The sequence below is a fragment of the Molothrus aeneus genome, chromosome 5 (assembly GCF_037042795.1).
Source record: "Molothrus aeneus isolate 106 chromosome 5, BPBGC_Maene_1.0, whole genome shotgun sequence".
Classification (NCBI taxonomy): domain Eukaryota; kingdom Metazoa; phylum Chordata; class Aves; order Passeriformes; family Icteridae; genus Molothrus; species Molothrus aeneus.
In genome coordinates, this window is record NC_089650.1 from 3787245 (window position 1) to 3807372 (window position 20128).

Consider the following 20128-nt stretch of genomic DNA (forward strand, 5'->3'; position numbering starts at 1 on the left):
TAGTAATAAGGTGGAATTTTCAGTCAAGTATGTCAAACATTAAATAAATTATACAAATTCCAGAGTTACTTCATCCCCATTGAAAAGCCAAAGCTCCAAGAGCAGAGGAAAGCAGGCCTGAAACAGTTGTGTGAGATACCAGAACTGTTCAACATTGCCCAGACTGGAACAGGTGACTTTGACAGGCACAGCACAATTACACTTATAGGAGATTCTCACAATTATTCTTCTCAAAACCATTGCAAGGATCTTTAAAAAGCAGTCAGGGTTTCCATTTTTCTCCTTCAGAGATACACTGAGCCAAATTTGCTGAACACAACTTTGCTACAGAATCAGAAGCAAAAAGGGCTATTTTGTGCTAAAATTCAATATTACAGGTTTCTTATCTAAGAGTTTTCAAATAGCTCATCCTTTTTACTGCAACAATCTGGACCACAGATCCTAAATGAGGAAATTCTACAGCTTGTGGTATTTTTGATTAACATGAGAGAAACCTGAAATTCTTCAAATCAGAGACAATGGGAACTGTGCAGTCTTGTAGAAAAGAACCAAATGAACAATGGAATGCTCAAAAGGAACATATATACACATGAATATGTGCATGGATGACATGTTCACATGCAATACAAGGAGGTGACCTAAGACAGACAGCACAGCTTTGTTAAGGACAAATGGTGCCTGACAAATCTGAAGGTTTACATTGAATATGAAAAAAACTTCACTGAAAAGGTGGTCAGGCACTGGAACAGGCTGCCCAGGGAAGTGGCTGAGTTGCTATCCCTGGAAGTGTTCAAAGAATATGTGGAGGTGGCACCTGGGGACATGATCTGGTGAGGAACTTTACAGTTTTGGGTTAACAGTTGAACTTGATTATCTTAGAAGTCTTTTCCAGCCTAAATGATACTATGATTCTATGTTACAGGTATATTTATATGACATGATTTTGTATTTTTATGTGTACATATTTATGCCCATATATTTATATGAAGAGTTACACATATATATGCCTATATATAATGTATAAAATATATATATATTGTTAGCTTTTCAGTGCTTTTCTGGTCAGAAACCCTTTAAGGGATAAAACAAAAGTCTTCTCTTAAATGTGTTCTTCTCTTGCTTTTTCTTGCCAGTTCCCTTAGAGGTAGCATATTATGGGAGACATGAACAGGAGAAAGGAAATGTCATAAGGATTTACCACCAGAAAGCAGAGGTCTTTCATGACTCTCACTGAATTTCTAAGTAGGCAATGCCTTTGAGGCACCTTGGTCTTGTTTTGATGAGCACTTTTTGGGTACACACAGCTCTGTGTGAAACTCAGACCTCCAGCACACATTGAAAATCTGGATCTCCTTTGCAGTTTCCAGGAGATCCCTAAAAAACTCTTGTGAGCACTGCGCCTTGGGAATAACCACATTGGCATCACCGGCTATCCTGCTTGATTTATTTTGTGGCAGCCTAATGAATGGGGTCAATCTGCCACTGGTAAAGCTCTCCTGACACCAATGGAGTTAGAACAGGAATTAATTTGGTACTGGAAGCTAATTGCAATGTGCCATTCTTTCATGTCTAAGATATAGCTGGAATAATTTAGATAGTTACATATCTTTGCATGATTAAATAAACCAAGAATATTAAACACTCAGAGAGCACAGGGCAAAAAGAAAAATATAGATCTATCTTAATTATTATCTGCCAAAAAAAATCAAGTTATTGATAGTCATAAAATTATGAAAAACGGGAAGTGGAAGTGGACAATACCAATGAGAGGGGGAAAAACCCAACAACAAACCAAATACCACCTCATGCATTTTTGTAGGAGAAACCAGTGGTCACAAAAGGAGTTTTAAGAACTCTTCTCAAAACCTGAAGGGTATTGAAACACCTTAAAAATCCCACCCCAGCACCCTGCCTTTTAATTCCAAATTTACTTTCAGTTCTGTAGTCTTGTGCCCCAAAAGATGAACTCAGGAGCAAAGGCTGCTACAAGAGAGCCAGCACTCATCAGTCTGCCTGACAGAAAATATCACGGAGGAGACTGGATCCTTTCCCTTCCAAGCTCACAATTTGCAGCCTACTTTGGGAGTTCAGTGCAGCATCCTTCAATGCTGCCTGCAGGACTGCCCTTTCTTTGCCATGAACGTGGTTGTCTCTCTGTTGAGGCAAAACCAGAGAAATCCCCAGGTCTCTCTCTGTTACACGTGTCCCATTGGCAGCACTGGCTGAGTGCCAGGATCCCTGGTCCTTCCAAGGTCTGGGGGAGCAGCAGGACACCCCAAGATGCTGCCAGCACACCCCATCAGAGCGGTGCTGTGTTGGAACCCAGGACATTCCTCTGGCTGCCCTGGAGGACTCCAGACCCTGGCAGGGGGCTCAGAGACCTTGGCACGGAGTCACAAACACCTGTGCCTTTGATTTTAACCCATGGAAACAATTACCAACTTTGTGTGAAGAGTTACAAGCCACAAGAGTTTGAGTAGAATGATAGTGAATTTGTCACAGGGTGAAAAAGTAGAATTTTGGGGATTTAGAATGGGGGTTCAAGAGGCAAGATGGAGGAATCTGGGCATGTCCTGTCCTTCTTCTTCTTGTCCTCCATCTTCTGCTGTGATGGTGGCACTTCTGGATTAGTTTAGAGACAGACTGTCTAACATAGGTGATAGGTATTGGAAAATTATTGTAAATAAAGTACAGGTAGTTTTTAGTATAAAAAGCCAACACCACCCCAAGGGCAGTCAGTGTGCCACAGCCTGACCTGCTGGACAGATCTCAGCAGCTCAGAGAAAGAAAAGGGAAAATAAACAACCTTGAGAGCCAGAGCTGAGGAATCTCAACTTCTTCTTTGGTCACAGGGCTGGGAAAAAAGGCTCTTTAATACCTTGGGAGCCATTCCAGCAACACAAAACCCAAAAAACCCAAGAGTGGTGAAACCATCGAGCCTTGGAAGAGGGAGAGTGACACAGGACATGCCCTTGGAGCCCCCAGCATCGTGCTTTCTCAAGAACACCTTGTGGAAACCCCCTGAGCCAGAAATGGGAAGTCTGGGGCTGGCTTTGGTGGGCTGAGTGATTCTGGCTTCCTTCTTCCTTCAGAGATTCCCTGCACAGGAGTGTGTGCACCATCTGCCAGCCTGGATCACACCTTCCCTGCTACCAGAGACCCTCGTGGGCTCTGGAAATCAAAGAGCAATGAGCTCTGCTGCACAACTGCAAATGCAGCACCCAAAACCTGCTAAAAATGCATAATGAAGCATTTTTCTTCCAGTTGTATATGACAACAGATGCTTTAATTATTTTCTTTGAAAACAAACATAAAATAGAAAATTGGATTAAAATTACTACTTTGCTTACAAGGTTAAAGCAGTCAAAGGAAAGGAAATTCAGGCTGCCTGTGAACCCTGCAATTGTTCAGTTCTTGCATTACCCAACAACATGATACTTTTCCCATGGGACTCTTCATGGTTTTCCTCATCAGGGGACAACTTGAGCACACAAGGGAAGGCTCAAGAAAGTATAGACGATGCAAAATCTTGTTACTCCTGAATTTTAGGCTCCTCACTCAATAACACATGAACCTACTTGAACGTGCTTTGAATGTTATTACTGTGGATGGTGTTTCCTCATTGACACAATAACGCAGGTACAAAAAAATCATAACAATTCCTCAGATGTAATACAACTAAAACTACACATACAATCCAATGTGCCATTTAGGGAAACAAAAAAAAAAAAATCTGAAAAATTAGTCTGGCTCTATCCAAACAGATTTTTTGTCATGTTCCAGATGAAGAAAAAAATTTCTATTCTACAAATTGTTTTCAGTCTCCAGCCTGGCACATGGAACCTCAGAACCAGAAGCACAGCTGGAAATCTGTGGTACTTTGTACAGTGACAGAGCAAACAAAATCACACATCTTCCCCATGATCAATGCACCTGGAAATAGTAAGAGACAGGCTACTACAAATGTGTTCTCCATCACAAACACCTTCAGCTGTACTGGCAAAAACACATGGTTTTGGTGACTGGTGTCTGCTTTCCAAGTTTGGAATTGCTTCCACATATTAGCAGTAAAAGAACAATGTTATAACATTTGAAACAGAATAAAACTCATGAAATAAGAGGAGCACTTACACTGAAATGTCAGTCAACACTTGTGCCCTTTACTCGATGTTTGGTACTCCTGGTTTGAAGGGTTTAGGATGAACATCTGAGAAGGGGGGTTCATTCATCACACTGTTTTAGAATATTACACCTCAGTGTTCAGGAAGGGCCAGCCAGGGGAAGCCTACAGCCTTTCCTTTCTTTCTGCCTACACCTCATGAATTTTCACTCACACCTTGTCAAGACTTCTTCCCTACTGTTCTCACACAGGGATGCATCCTACACAAAACCAGGACCAATTAAAAAAAAAAACAAAAACAAACCCAACCTTCTTCACAATAACAACTTCTGGGGGAAAAAAAGCCACACACACAGACACAAAACAGAAGAAAAGAAGAACAAGATGTTACTTACTGGTTAACACAGTGATTGATCTCGCTGACTTGGAAACCATATTTGAGTTGACCACCAAGAGAGTCACTATGTAATACAGGCCATGGTATTTGGCATTGAAAACCACAGGGGCAGGTAAAGTGCTATTGAATTCGTCGAATTGGAAAAAGTAGTTCTTGGATTCTCCAGCTATCTTCACAACATAGACAGAGGATGAGCTCACCACGTCTGATGCCTCCAGGGACACAATGATACAATTGTCCTCTCTCACAGCAACTTGGAAAGGCTCTGCACTCTACAAGACAAGAATAAAGAGTTTCTTGAGGTAAAATCTAGTATTTTACTTTCACCTATTTCCCTTGTTATTCATAAGATCCTCATATTTGCAATAAAGTTACGTCTTATATTCTACTGGAGAGTTAACATCAATCAGGAGCAATTATTTCAGGCTGCAATTCACAGTCAGCCAAAGCCCGCAGGTTTCTGATTATCAGAGGCCAGTCTCTCTGCAGCAGAGGATGGATCCTGCTGTGTGTTTTCTGATACTACAGATACTCCACTCCTTACACCCTGAGGAATAAAGCCTCTGTCATCCTTTCATGAGGAAAGGTGAAGTAGAGCAGAAGAAGGATGAGATTGTAAAGGGTATCAGGGCAAGAGGATTTCCAAAAAAGCCTCAACATCATTTAAATCCCCCCAAAAAAGAGGTGATTAAATCAAAACTCTTTTATCTTGCAGAAACAGGATCATATATTCCTCTAACACAATATATTCTGAAAGCCTACAGCTGAAGAATAATTTTGGATCCTTCCTAAGCTTTTCCAAATGGGTATTGCATTAACCATACTTGCCCATTTCAGCAAGTACCAACCAAGTGATAAGCAGCCCTCACCACTATGTCCATAGTTTTGTCTAGCACTTTTTTATTTTCTAAGCTACAGCATTTAATTTTCAATATTCCTTTTATTAGTAGTAGAGAGAAAGGAGCAATTTAACCTTGTTTTCATGTATCATGAGTGTGTTAAGCCTCTGCCAGCTGAAAACACTTTCCTTTTTATTAATTTCAAACCAGCTGTCAGGAGAAGCACTTGTTCTCTACAGGAATTTCAAAACAGATTCATGCTAATTAATGAAAAGGAAAAGTTCAAGCTTACTTTAAGAGTTTCCTTTTTGTTTACTAGACCACACCACAGCTTATAATTATTTTACCCCCCATGATAACTGTAATATCTGGTATTTTCAGTTCTCAACTCCACAGTATTTTTTTCCTTCATGTTTCACAGGCTCAGAGCTCTCAGGGAAAGGTGGAAAAGCAAGGCTAGTTTGCAACTTCTTTGATCAAGTTGTTCCTGTACCAGAGAGAGCTAGAGATCTCCTTCAGAGATTAATTCTAGCAGTCTGACTACCTCCTATTTTTTTGTGGTTTTGTTTAGTGCTTGTTCTTCCATGAAAACAATATTTCTGGGATTTATGCTGCAAGAACCGGGATCCCTATTTGAAATTCACACATCTGGTGTTGCCAGCTCCTGGCATTTCAAAAAAACACCTAAAAAAATAAAAACCAAGAAAAATAAACACACAAAAATAACAATCACAACAGAAATAAACTAGCCAAGAATAAATAATTAGTTCTAGGAGTGTAAAATTTAAACCAGCAGCAGTTTGTCTTTCCATGTATTAATGGTATTATCATTGGGCTTTGACATTTACAGTGTACCTAAGGCTATACCACCCTAGAGGCAAAGCCATAGGCTTGAGGCAGAGCCCCTAAGCAAGCCCTCCCATCTGATCCAAGAGGAGAACAAGGCACAAAGCACATAATCAGTCCAACACAAAGAGGATAACCTGTCTAGACAGCTCCAAGCCTGAGATTAAAAACAGAGGCAATGCAACTTCAGCTGCTGACTTGAGGCTTGCTTTAGTTAGTCTTTTAAAAAATTACTTTTAAGTTGTTAAAATTGTATCTGCCAATGTTATCAGTGGGAGAATATTTTGGTATGGAAGTCTGGGTAATTTTTCACAGATGGCAAAGCAATTGCTCCAAAAGGTTTATAATGGTTTATAATGTAAGACTACAACTACAAAAAAGCTTCCATGTGTTTTCCCCAGCCTGAGCTGAATTCAACAGTTACCCTTGAGTAGATCAAAATTCTACATTTCAAGTGGTTGTATTTTGCCTTAAATCCCAGTCAAGTATTTGGATTCACACAGACTCAAATATTTAACTGGGGATTAGGCTTAGATCTGGTCAAAACCAAGTAGAGGTTCTCTTATTCTTCTTCTTCCCTACTTTCTTTTCACTAAGAAAATGTGGAATCAATCCTACTTCAGCCCTCCTGGTGTGGGAAGACAGGAGAAGGAAGGCACAGGTGTCCTGGCTTTCCAGAGGCACATGCACTATTCTATCACAGAAGCCATGGTTGCCTTCCAAGACCAAGCAAGGACTCAGCAAGGTTAGCTCTACACACTAAGCTTGCAGTTCATGTGCAATCCCACAGAAATCTGTGGGTTTTGACCCTCCACAGACTTGCATTCGAATGCTTCACTAGAGGAAAAATAATGGTGTGGTCTCTGAAATTATTCTGGCCTTGGCACTAAATTCCACAGCTCCAACTCCACGTGCCTACCTGGTTACAGAGAACCAGCCCAAAGTGCTAAATGAATTTATATGTGCCAACAAACAGTTCCAAGCAAGTTCCTTATAGCTGGATGCTATAAATGAATTGCAATGCTAATCAAGTACTGGAAATTAAGCATATAATTGCAGAGTCATGGACATTCCTAGGATATAATTAGATATCAGGCAATGCTCATATGGGTTGTGATTTTACTCTTTGATTCTTCCATGGGTATTGTATTAATCATGATGAAGATCATGCTTTTATTTTTTCCCCCCTCAATATTTTCCTGAATCCACAGCAAGCACCATCCAGGAAATAGTCCACAAACCCTCTTCAACAGCTCCCACAGAATTAGCATGGAATGCTTCTGCCAGCTAAATAAAACTCTCAGACATTTCCTATTGTTACCTATGACACCTGCCTGGGGTAAATAGCTTTTTTTTGAGTGCTCCATCACCTTAAGCACGTGGGGATTATGAAATGACAGCTTCCCTCATCCATGTCCAGACGCTTTGGAAGCTCTACTGCCATGGTGCATTTTTTGAGGGCCACCTCCTTAGCAGCCCTGTGCCCCATCCAGCCCATCACTGCAGGATGCATCCCTCTCTAGAGTGGCCCCTTTCCAGTGATTATGTGTCTCTCTGTGTGCTTTCCAACTGATGCATGCAGGGAACACATGGTATGGGGGACACATATGCTCTTTATTATCCACTGGCTCTTGAAGTAACTTTTAGCCGTTAATTTCTAAGACTGGAGTGGCAGATCAGAGATCAATAAAAAGAATTGGCAATTAACATGTCATGAGATGAAATCATTTATCTCCTTTGGAATATGGAATATGTTATCTCCTTTGGAATATGTTTTAAAAAGTACAGACCGTTCTGGCCATCCTTCTGGCCACCCTTCCTCCAAGTTGTACAAGGTCAGGGTTACCAGCCAGCACTGGGCTTGTGATTTTGAAAAGAAGGCTAAGAAAAGAGCTGAGTATTTTCTCTAAGCACCACTGGAAGTGACAAACATGCCCCACTTAACTAGATTGTAAAGTCAGTGTGTCTTAAGACTGACAGCATCAGTATGGTAAATACACATTTCATTACTTCTGGTCAGCTACCTCCAGGATTTAATTTGCTGGTGTCACAGCTTGAGCGGCTGTTTCATGCCTGTGGGGAAATTTGGCAGGGCTTGTGCATTCAGAAACAAATGATTAGCTCCAACTTCCTTCCTAGTTTATTATTACAAGCTCGTGCCACGATAAAGCACTTAGAAGAAGAAAAAAAGAAGGAGGGGGGGAAGTAAATCCCACAATGTGATGCCTGTTCACAGTCATTTCCAGTGCAGCGATGAGTCATGTTAGTGGAATTTCCAGCCAATAACCAGGTCCCAATTAAAATAAAAAGGAAGGGGAGACAAGGAGATATACAACATGTCAAATAAACAATATCCAAAGAGTAATAGGAAAATAAATGGTGTGCAGCAGAGCTCAGAGTCCTCTTTTCAGAAGTTTATATCCTCGGTTTATTTCCATATAACAGAATGAGTTTTACACATGAGGAAGAGATCAAAGCTGCAAAACAACTACTGATTTTAAGTACTCTAGCTTCTGAATGTCTCATTCTGAAACACATTGTGCCAGAACCCAATTACCAGAAGTGCAAGCAGTTACAAGTTCTGCTGACTTTAAGAGGAGCTGTGGCCACTCATCAGCTCTGTAAAATTAAAGTGCTGGTAACTGCATCTCATTATCTAATGCCAGACAGCTGGAACTAAAATCCCAAACAAATCTGACTCTTGTCAGCTCTTACAGAGTAAATCCTGCAGCATTCACAGAATTTTCAAAGTAAGCAGGAGCAAATTTTAAAGCTATGAGGATCTACTTCTCAGGCACCATACTGATCACCTACTGCTTGATGCTGGACAAAAATAACATCCATGAAAGTATAAGAAAATATTGAACACTACTACATCCAGACCTATTGGGTGAAATACTGGCTATGTAGTGAGTGATTCTACTACACTCTGATATATTTTGTCCTGGTGGCCAATAATGCTAATTTCATTCTAAATCATATGATGACTCATTCTCACCGCAATTCATCTTACTTAATCTTAGGTACTTAAAAGGAATGACTAAGCCAGGATGACCTTTTCAGACAGAACACCTGTGGATTCACCTAAGACTGGAATTAATTGTGAAAAAGCACTAAACAGCCAAAGGGCTGATGGTCCCAGCTTGGGACCATATTCCTGCAGTCCTCTGTCACTGGGTGCACTGAGTCCAAGCCTTACATAAAAGACAGCATTAGGATCCAGATTTCAGGTTCCTGGCCTTTGCTACAACCACAGAAAGCAGGTAAGAAATAAATACTATTGCAAAACGTGCTTCCTTGGAATTGCTAGCTATCATTATTAGCTCCTAGAGTTTTAACAAAATAGGTAAACACATTCTTAAAGAACTTAGGGAAGCACATCCTAAGCTTTCCATGTGTTCCAGTGAATTCTGAAGCAGCACAGACTTCAGTGCTGACTGGAAGAGGAAAGAATTGTTTGACATGATCTTCAAAAGTGTGAACGAAAAGTGTTACAGCCTTCTGACAGAAATGTAAAGACTTCTGGAAAATAAGGATATTTATTTCTGAGGCTTTTGTTTTTATCTACACTTTCCCACAGGTTGTGTAAAGATCATCCCTTAATAAACACTCCTCAGAAGAAATACTCCATGGGAAAAAAAATGCAAATCTCTATAGTTAAGATTTTCTATGCAAAAAGGAATATTTTAACATGTAAAAAGATAGCAAAAGCTGCAGTTCTCAATAATTTATGGTTTGTGATTCAGGTTAACACATCATTTCTGGCATTCTGCTCTATGAATAGTGTCCTCAGCCCTGTTGCTATTCTGAGTCTCAAAAAGCCAGTAACAACAATCTTCTGGTCATATTTTATAAATGAGCCCCCACATTTCTTTGCTCTAGGAGACAGCTCTAAAGGGATAAGTATTTTTTCCCATCTCTGCCCACAAATGCAGAACATGGGGGTGGATTTTTTTTTAAGCAAACATCATTATGGTATGTACAGCCCACCATGTTTTGCTGCCATTCTGAAGTTAATAACCTGGAAGGAAATATTTCTTCACACAATCAACTGCTACTACAACAGCATTAAGTAGATTCCAGAATGCTAATTTCAGTAAGACTACTATCTAATGTATCCCACTGCTAACATGTCCAACACTTGGTAAATTATTGCTAAATTTATATTTCTAGCCCATCTTTCTAGTGCAGAGGGCAACAACCAAGCACAGTGATTCAGAAGCCTCGATGTTAACAAGGTTTAAAACTAAGTTAGGGCTTCTAGGATGGCATTTCTCCCTGCACAAGTGCACCCCAAATACAACAGGAATTCACACCCAGGCAGATACAGTTTGGTTTCTCTCCACTCTAGATTTTTAGCTTTCCCCTAGTACTAAAATTATGTCAAAAAAGCATAATTCTGCTGAAAGAAAATATGATTTTGATAGAAAAGAAAATATGATTTTGATAGAAAAGAAAATATGATTTCCCTTCTCCAACTCAGATCTTTATGGAGCCTCTGCAATTAAAGTTTAGCCATCCCTTGTGGATGTAGCCAAACACATGCCAGATGAACCTTGTGCTTTAATTAAAATGCATCTTCCCACTTGAGCCTGTATGTGAATAACAGAAAATGAAAAAGGGCCCAGGAAACATTTCACATTGCCTCAAATCCCTTAATTCCACCAAAAGGGCCCTTCTCCAGTCCATCCTTGCTCTCTGGGACAAGAATGAGAGCAAACTTCTGCCTCAACCAATGGTAAAATGAGCAGAGCTGAACACATGCTGAACACATGCCAGGTGGTAGGTGTTGGTTGGATCCCCTGCTAAATTCCAAAAAGAACAAGTAGGGGGAAAGGAAGGGAAAGAAACTCTGTGTACACATTATCCTAAGAACACACCCACCATCCAGCAATTAATAAGGATGGTGTGTAATTAAGCACAGCTTCCACCTGCAACTGCAGCTCACTGCCCATCCCAGGAGCAAGGAGGAACAGATCACCTCATGACAAGGCAGGAGAAGGCAGAATGAACAAATGGGCAATGAATTCAGGTAGATTTTGAAGAATTTGATGATTAGAAAGAAGTCTCTCCTTGCATGGTGAGAAACAATCTCCGTGGTGTTGCAAAGTGCCCTGTTGGGAGATGAGAGGGAGCACACTGGAGATGTGGGTTTGGGTGATGAAGGACAAATTCATCCATGTCCAGTCCTTCAGCTCCAAAACTGTGGCTTCACCTCTGCCAATAATGGAAGTCTGTAACAGAAACTTCTGATGCTGAAACAGCTTCTGAACAGCTACTGATGCTGAAAGGTGACACTAGGAAGTTACACAGAAAATTCCTGGTGTTCAACAGAATGGGAGGGCTGATGTTGCATCATGAGAAAACAATTCCAGAAGTGCTGTGCAGCTCAGATGAACTGGACTGGAGGCAGCTGAATTTCATACTGCATGCTGAGAGTATGACACAGGGGTAGAGACTGACCTGGTGGGTGCTGAAAGAGTGGAAAATGCCTCAATTTTGAATTAATAGGTTGCATATATACCCTTCATAGGTGCACAAGTGAGCTAGTTCTTAAAGGCAGAATGCAATGCTTTGCTACTGGCATTATCTATAAAGAGCACAGGTGGGAGGGAGTTAAGAGTTCTCACTTGTCAGAAAAAAATTGGAGACCAAAGTGGTCATGAAATTAATTTGTAATCACAAAGCAATGTAAGGGAAAATGGTGGAGGAGAACCAGACTTTCTCTTCTCCCCCATGTTTATCTATAATAAGAGAACAATGAATTTACTTGTAGATAGGGGCTATTCCAGAATCCTAATTCTTTGTTCCATATCTGCAAATGTTTTTAAAGGGGATTAGGCACCAAAGCACCTTTAAGTATTTTCAAAATTCTGAGACTACTAGAGAGATTTGAAATTGGTATGGATTCGTCAAAAAAAAAAAAAACCAAAAAAAACCAACAACAACAACAACAAAAACCAAAACAAAACCCCAAACAACAGCAACAAAAACCAACCTTAAAAAACCCCAAACCAAAAGCTGTTCCAAATCTGGTTTTGTGACTTCACATTGGTCTGGTGCTCACCTTAAACAAGTGGTCTGCCTTATTGATGGTCATTTTTCTATCACCCCCTGCCTCTCAGCTCCCCAGAAAAAAAGCTGCAGACACCCACCACCCTTTCTTCACTGGTCACAGGAGTCATGGCATGTCTGGAAAACCCAAGTCTAAACCCAGATCAGCAGTTTTCATACTCTATGCTTACTGCCCTTCTTCCCGGAGCCATAACTGTAATGTGGCTGTGTCTATCCCTGAAAGATTGTTCACTCAGGTTCAAGTACAGCTTTATTTTGTTTTCAGATCCAAGTGGAACCTGATGCTCTGCACTTTGATTACCCTGTGGTGCCCCTGTGCTCTCTAAACAGGCAAGAGATGAACAGACAAGCTGCTGAGATTTCCTCTTGTTATTAATATATAGTTTCTGCAGATGAATGGTATTCTTGCTAAAGTATTTGCTGTGGTAAAGTGTGTGTGTCTATAAGTGTGATTGATTGTTTTGTTTGGTAAGGGTTTTTTTTTTTGCTTTTTTCTGACCTGTGCTCAAAGGGAAGCAAGCTGACAGTGCCATTTCCCTGATTACTATCAAGAGATGAGCTCTGTAACTCTTTGTACAGCACAGGGTCAATTGCAAATCCACACAGAACATTACAATTGCAGCTCCAGCCTGATTGTCAATTCATTTCTAGCGTGGCTTTAGGCCCAGTTCAGCCATTTGTAGCAATCTGCTAAGTTCATACCCACAGAAGAATGCTCTGTCACACTGGCAGTGTGCTGCTCAGAAGCCATAAACACCCCCAAACTCCAATGCTGCAAAAGCTCAGAAGTTGTCACTGCCACCCTGCCCTGCAGGGACAGCTCCAGCAGGATTTATTTGGTCGTAGTGTATGAAGAATTTTGTTTTTAGCACAACTGCCAGAAGCTGACTTGAAGTAAGAGAAAGAGAGGAGTGAATACAAAGAGTTCAGGAAATGGAGCCAGGACTCTCAGCTGCTGGAAACTCCTTCCAGATGTAAAAGTGCCCAGAGGAGGAGACCGGGGACAATGACTGCTGTTGCCTAAATGAGGACACCTCAAAGATTTTCTGGCCAGAACTTTTGTGATGAGACTTCTGCATTTAGTGTGGGATTAATCTGGCTTCAATTTATCATAATAAAAATTGGGTGTGTAGTCAAAGCTTATCATCTAGGTTCCCTCTCTACTCTGTAGGGAGAGAGGGATCTGAAGAATTTGATTTACCCACTTAACCTTAAACAAGCTGCCTCCTGCAGATGTTTGTGTCTGTGCACCTTCCATTTAAACACCAAGAGCCAGATGAGAGCAGAAACAGCTGTGTATGGTTTGATGGCAGCTGCAACTCAGATTTTTAAAGCCATTTTTATGTATTATGGCTCCTAGTCTTTTTTTTCTTGTCCAAATTGATATTATAAGGTTTCAATTTTGTTTAGCTATTCTCTTTTTCAGCAGTATAAAAGTGCATGATGGCTGTGACTGAGCAAGGCAAATAACTTTAGGCACATGGAAGGTCCTAGTCAGCAAAAGATGCAAGCATGTCCATAAATCCCTTGCCTCTGTGACACAGGCAGGCCCTGAGTACACAGAATCAATCAGGAGATCAAGGACTCTTTTCTGGAGCTGCCAAAGAGTGATAACCCCTGGAACTTCCTTCTAATTTGTTTTGAGTCTTTTACGAAGTGAGGTTGCTAAAAAGTCATTCAAAGAACAATAAAAGTCTTGGTCCCTTAGGTGATGCTGAGCCTCCTGCTCTGCAGGTTTTGTGTTCTCCTCACAGAAATTATTATTCCTTGCTGTGGTCATGTGGGTTTTACACTTGGCAGCTATTCAGTGGCCAACAGGGATGCAGTCAAGCCACTACAAATACATTCATCAGCCCAATATCTCAGGCTGAGGTAGCCCAGTAGTAATGGCACGAAGAGCAGACACATTAAATTTCTGTCTGGTTTGGCAGCTACAGACCCTGAGAATGCAGAACTGAAAGAATTAAACTTTTGCCATTAGCTTTCTTTTATATATTTCTCTTTTAATACCTGACAGAGCTTTTCCCCAGGCATGACAATGGCTAGCCAGGCAAGAGAAGGCTTAACAAACTGAGAGATGAAATCAGCTGAGAAAAGGGTGTGTGGAAATGGGCAATGAGAAGTCTGTTCCCTACAGTAGAATTGACTGTAAAACAAAAATATAAATTTTCTGAATGCTGTTTCCTCATTTTAACTCAGGATGCTCTGTAGTGTCTTCTGAAAGGGATGAATTTATAAACAGCGTGGCCTTAAATGAGTCAACATGACCTTTCCCAGACATACACCACACTAAATATTTACTGAGCTTTATTTCATAGGCATTAACTCACTGCTAATATAAAAAGCTTTCAGGCTGCTAGACAATGCAATATGTAATCCTATCATTCTGACATTTAAGAAAATGCACATTTTAAAAGTGATAATGATTTTCTTTCCTAGTTACTTTCTAGATATTAGATCACCATGTATTTTTTTATGCTGTAATTTTCTTCTTCCATTTTATGAAGTATTTTTGTTGCCAGTGAAAGGGAAGGATAAGGATGAAGGATAATGACATGGATCTCTTTTCTTTTGTCTTGTATTTAACTCACAGTATGTGTGTTTATTGTGTATTTAACTCACATGTATGAAGTGGTGCTTCCATACATAAGCACTGGTCATTAAATATTTAATATTATATATAGAATAATTATATAATTATAATATTATTATATATAATAATATATAATATAATAATTATGTATATATAAAATCCAAGCAAAAATACATTTAGCCTTGTTGTCTGGCTGTCATTTGCAGGACTTCGTGTGACAATTTCTCAATAACTGCAGGGTAAATATACAAATCTCTTATCTCATCAACTCCTGCACTTCAAATTCAAGCAATACATACATTGCCTAAGGTCTTACCCAACTCTTTGACTGAAACCAAAATATTTTCATGATCTTCCTGGGAGCACACCTGCCCGTACTTTAGAACTACAAAACTGACATGGCTCTTTTTTCCTAAATTTGACTACAAAAAGTCACAAGGAAAGTTTTGCAAATGTATATGGCATCTTATAATGCAAATAAATATCTACAATATCCTTCAAAAAACCAGAACTGGACACCAAGGTATTTTTTATGTTAAGTTAAATGTGCACCCTTAAACCTTTCCACCTTCCCAGCCTGGCTCTTCATGTACAACAGAAAGATGTAAGAAAAGGCACACTGGCAGCACTGAGCCCCTGTGGTAACAGAGGCAGCTTCATCTCCAAGCCAAATGAGTGGTTTCTCTTAGTTATTTATAGCCCTTTTAAATTTTAATCACTTTATTTACTTATTTCCTGCCAGGTCCCTACTGACCACACTCAGTTTTCTCTCTTCTTCCACTCCAGTGTGCTCATAGAGCAGTGAAAGCTCTTTATTTCCAGTATCAGTCTACAATGTTGTTTCTCAGCTCAGGTTTACTCTGGATGCAATTTTTGCCTCCTAACTCAGGTGCCAGAGAGCCAATGGACAGAAGTATGCTCCTTCCCAGCTGTTTCCCACCAGCCTTTGGAAGTTTAAAGCAGCAGAGAAAGAAGAAGGCTGGTGTTTCTTTGGGGTTCTGCTTTTGTGGCTGACAATAGGTTACATCAAGTATTGCAGCTCTGGGCATGTTTCTGTGATGATTTCTCAAAGAAGAAACCTCAGGCTTAGTGAGTCATGGAGTTTTCTGTCCACCAGAACTCCAGAGGAGAAACTCATCACCCAACAGCACCCTGACCTCCCTGCAATTCACAGCTCCAAAAGTCATTTCCAAGCAACAGCTTCTCCACAGCTTAATGAAACACCAGTAATAGGCTCTGCACTGAGCTCAAGCACCAGGCAAAACTGACTGACTTAAATTACCACAAGGATTAGGACCATAAACACAATCAACTGGCATAGCTCAGTCTATAAACAAAAAAAGGTATTTACCTATGGCAACAAAATGAGCCATGCTATCATTATCTCTGCTGCTGCAAGCACTTAAAGCATGCGTGTGAAAGTGAACATCCATGCTTGCACTCAGTATCTGCATGTTTATGAATAAACTGCAATCAGTTTGACAGTATTCTTCTTTCTTGCCTTATTAGCCCTGTGAGCTCTTCACTCAGTCCTCACACTTTGCATGCCAAAAAGGCAGACAGAGAAAAAACATCAACATCCTTGTGAAGCTGCACACAAGCACAGAATGTCTACATAAATAAGAAAATTAGACCCAAAGACTAGAGACCATGCTCCAAAGAGCAGCAATGTCTTAGAATTGGCCACAGTAAAAAGAGAAGCTGGGGAAATCTTGGAATTTTTTTCCCCATTTGTCTGTACTTGAAAGAGAGGAAAAAAGAGACATGCATGACTGATGGTAATGGAAAACCTATTTGTGTCCAATTCACTGGAGAAAGAGCACAAGGACATATCATCCTTGTGAAATAATTTGTCTTGTATTCCTTGAGCCAGATGAAAGTCCCATTATGTACAAAACAACACGTGCAGATGAATACAGATTTGGGAGATCTATTATTCTCTCAATACACTGCCTTGGTGTAACCTCTGTCATGAAAAAGGCTCTTTCCAAGTGCCTCACACTGTCATAAAGTGTGACTTTTTCCACTAACCCAGAATAGATTTGAAAGTGCACAGCAGCACCGAGGAGTCATTCATGATTAGGGCTCTTGCTGTGAAACAAAACTGGCACATGCTCCTGGAACCCACAGCAATTAATGAGTGTGAAATCAAACAGTCACACCACACCGACTGTTCCCAGAGCAAAAATAGAAGGAAACAGCCACATCTCTATAGCCCTGGATGGCTTTGCAATTCAGAGAGACCTTTGTGAGCACATAACAGCTTCATTGCCTCAGATGAGGCTGGTGCTGATGTATTTCAACTCCTCAAAATCTTCCTCTTCACCCCGCTAGGAGACACGAGGTACTCTTATCTCAGACACTGCTCATTACTGATTCCCTAACCTGACAAGGGGTTTGTGCAGGAACAGAAGACTTTTGAGATCTAAAGAATGATTATGAGGTGACACAGGTAAGATCTTAGCAAATCTAAGTTTTTTCCTCTTGCAGTGCTAAGGAAAAAACCCAAAAAACCCACAAAAACCAGGCCCAGTAGTCTGCCCAGTGCAGCACAGAGCACTGGAGCCTCTTCAGCCTGCAAGGCATTGTGCTGCCTCTAAATTTTCAGGGCTTACAGAACGACTCCATCTTCTACATCAAACTGAGTAATAAAAGAAAATAAAAAAAGAAAAAAACACCAGAAAAAAACCAAAAAAAACCCAGAAAATCCCCCCAAAAACCTAAAAACGCCCCCCCCAAAAAAGAGAAAAAAAAAAAAAAACCCAAAAACAGGAAACCCCCACCTCCATCCCCAGAAAAAAAATTTAAAAACAGAAAAAAAACCCCAAAACCCCCCCCAAAAAAACCCCAAAAGCTCCCCAAAAAAACAGAAAAAATACCCAGGAAACCCCTGCCCCACCCCCCCCAAAAAAAACAGAAAAAGAAAAACAGAAAAAGATTCAGAAAACCCAACACCCCCCCCCAAAAAAAAACCAAAAAAAACAGAAAAAATGCAGGAAATCCCTGCCTCCACAAAAAAACAAAAACAAAAACAAACAAAAAAAAACCAAAACAAAAAACCCCCAAAAAAACAAAAAAAAAACCCAAAAAAAACCCCACATTAAAAAAGGAGAAAAAAAAGAAAAAAAGCTTTGAGTCACCATTCTTTGTTGAAATCTGCTACACTCACATTACAAATAATCAATTCCAAACACAAAAAAATGATGGCTCTGCCAGGAAAAAAAGCAGTCTGCATCAACACATGGTAAAAGAGAAGCTAGAAGGTAAAGACCATGCTGGTTTACTAAGCAGTCCTGGAAAAGCCAGTAGCTCTCATTCAGATGCAGTTCAGAAAAACACAATTGTCCAACCTGGCCTGAATATAGCTGATGTTAATGTATTTATGTTTGTTAAGAGACCTCAAGTATTTTACCTGAAGCTGAAAATCTTGCATGTTATTTTATTCACACTTAAATTTTGAAAAATTATTATGAATATATTTGATGTCTACATCTTACACGGATGGTTTTGGTTTGTTTCATGGTAAATATTTCATCCGAGGTATTCCTAGAAATTTCAGAATGCTTTAGCAAAAGCAGCTCAAGAATGAGGAGCTAGGGAGAAAGACCAAGAGCACAGATAGAATAATGATTATAATTCAAACAAAACTCCTCAGAGGGCAGAAGAAGCTACAGCTGTGAGAACTAATTGATTTGATTCTACGTACACAAAAAGTGATAAGAAGGATTTTATACTGGTAAGACAGATTTATTTTTTTAAGAGAGATTTAATTAAATGCCTCTCAGATTTTTTTTTTCTTTGAAATTTTAACTGTCAGGCATCATATCCAAAGGAAAAAACCAATACCATCCAGGAAGTAATTATCTGCATTAAATGTGCTGTTTGACTTCTTTCCTGCTACAGTGATCTCTGCCAGAAGGAGAAACCAAGGAAGCTGGGGGAGGAGGGGGAAAAAAAATTGATTCAGCAAATTGAGAAGTTAAATAGATTTCTCTGTGTCTCAATTAACAGGGGGAGGGCTTGTTCTGCAGGGGGAGCGGCACCAGGTGGGGAACAGCAAGGTTTATTTTAGTGAATTTGTGTCATGATGGAAACTGGTGGAGCAGAAGGGGCTTGACACAGCATTATCTGCTGTGAATAACAACCCCTGCAGCCACCACCCATCAGAGCTGTTCTTGCAGCTTGGGTGATCAAATCTGGGGCTTGCCCAGCTCCAGCCACTCTGGTTCTGCCCTCCTCTGTTGGCTCCAGTTCAACACCTCATCTTTGTCAGTTTTCAAGGTGGATGCAATCCTTACATTATTAGAGCCCTGTTTATCAATATTTTATTTCTCCTGACTTTGGTTTAGCCCAGCTCCTGTTATCTTAGATAATTAATAGTTGAAGTGAACACTTAATATTTAAAACATATTTCCTGTGTGTTTTGATGATGTCAGCTTTCATGTTCAATCCTTTCACTGGTTTGTCACTCTAGGACACAAAACAACACGACATGCACACACTGCTGTTCTCATGGTGAAAAAAGGGAAGTTTATTTTCTGACTCCAACATTTATAGATTTCTAAAAGTGACAGTGGATTGGAGGGTCAAAGTGACACCTCTCCAATGACACTGGACAAACCAACAATCCATCAAATTTCTCCTCCTCCATAAAAGAATGTAAACCAATAAGTTATTTACAGAAAGTGTGTGAGAAAATTCATTACAAGAATGTAAAAATCAGAAGGATTAGAAAATCTTAAAAAATCAGGGCAACACTGGTTTTCCTGCACAGACTAAGGTTTTGTCCTTTTCCACTCAATACTTTTGCTACCATTATTTGATGCAATGCTTTCCCATTATGTGCCTCCTATTCTGCCAGTAGCAGGAAACACAAATGCCTATTTCTGCTGCTACCTCTACTGCTCCCTGTAAATGATACTGTCTTGCCATCAATAATCAAGAATGCCTTCTTTATACAGAGGTTTGTGATAAATCTCAACAGCTTCTGTCGATTCACTTCATGCATATATTTTAAAATTATATAAATAGGAAGCATATTTCATATAAAACTTGCATATGGTTTGCTCTTATGTTCCTCACTTTTAAAATGAATTTTTAAAAACCAGAAACAGAAGTGTTTTGTACCTCCAACAATTTATCTGTGTTAAACTCCTCAGTCTCTCTCTCTTTCTTCTGTATTGGTAGTTTGTTTTTTTTTCCTGCACCTGCTTGATGTGGATTGATGCTGCTCCTGTGGAGATGAAGCTGGTTACCTC

At 40.0% G+C, this 20128-nt stretch overlaps 1 protein-coding gene across 2 annotated transcripts in view; it reads right to left on the reverse strand.

The window, feature by feature from the left end:
• PTPRO (protein tyrosine phosphatase receptor type O) overlaps window positions 1-20128 on the reverse strand; it is a 148131-nt gene that overhangs the window by 62279 nt on the left and 65724 nt on the right. For both annotated transcript variants that reach the window (XM_066549772.1, XM_066549773.1), the window contains exon 2: window positions 4516-4789. In XM_066549772.1, the coding sequence (XP_066405869.1) occupies window positions 4516-4789 (274 nt within the window). The remainder of the gene's footprint in view (window positions 1-4515; window positions 4790-20128) is intronic.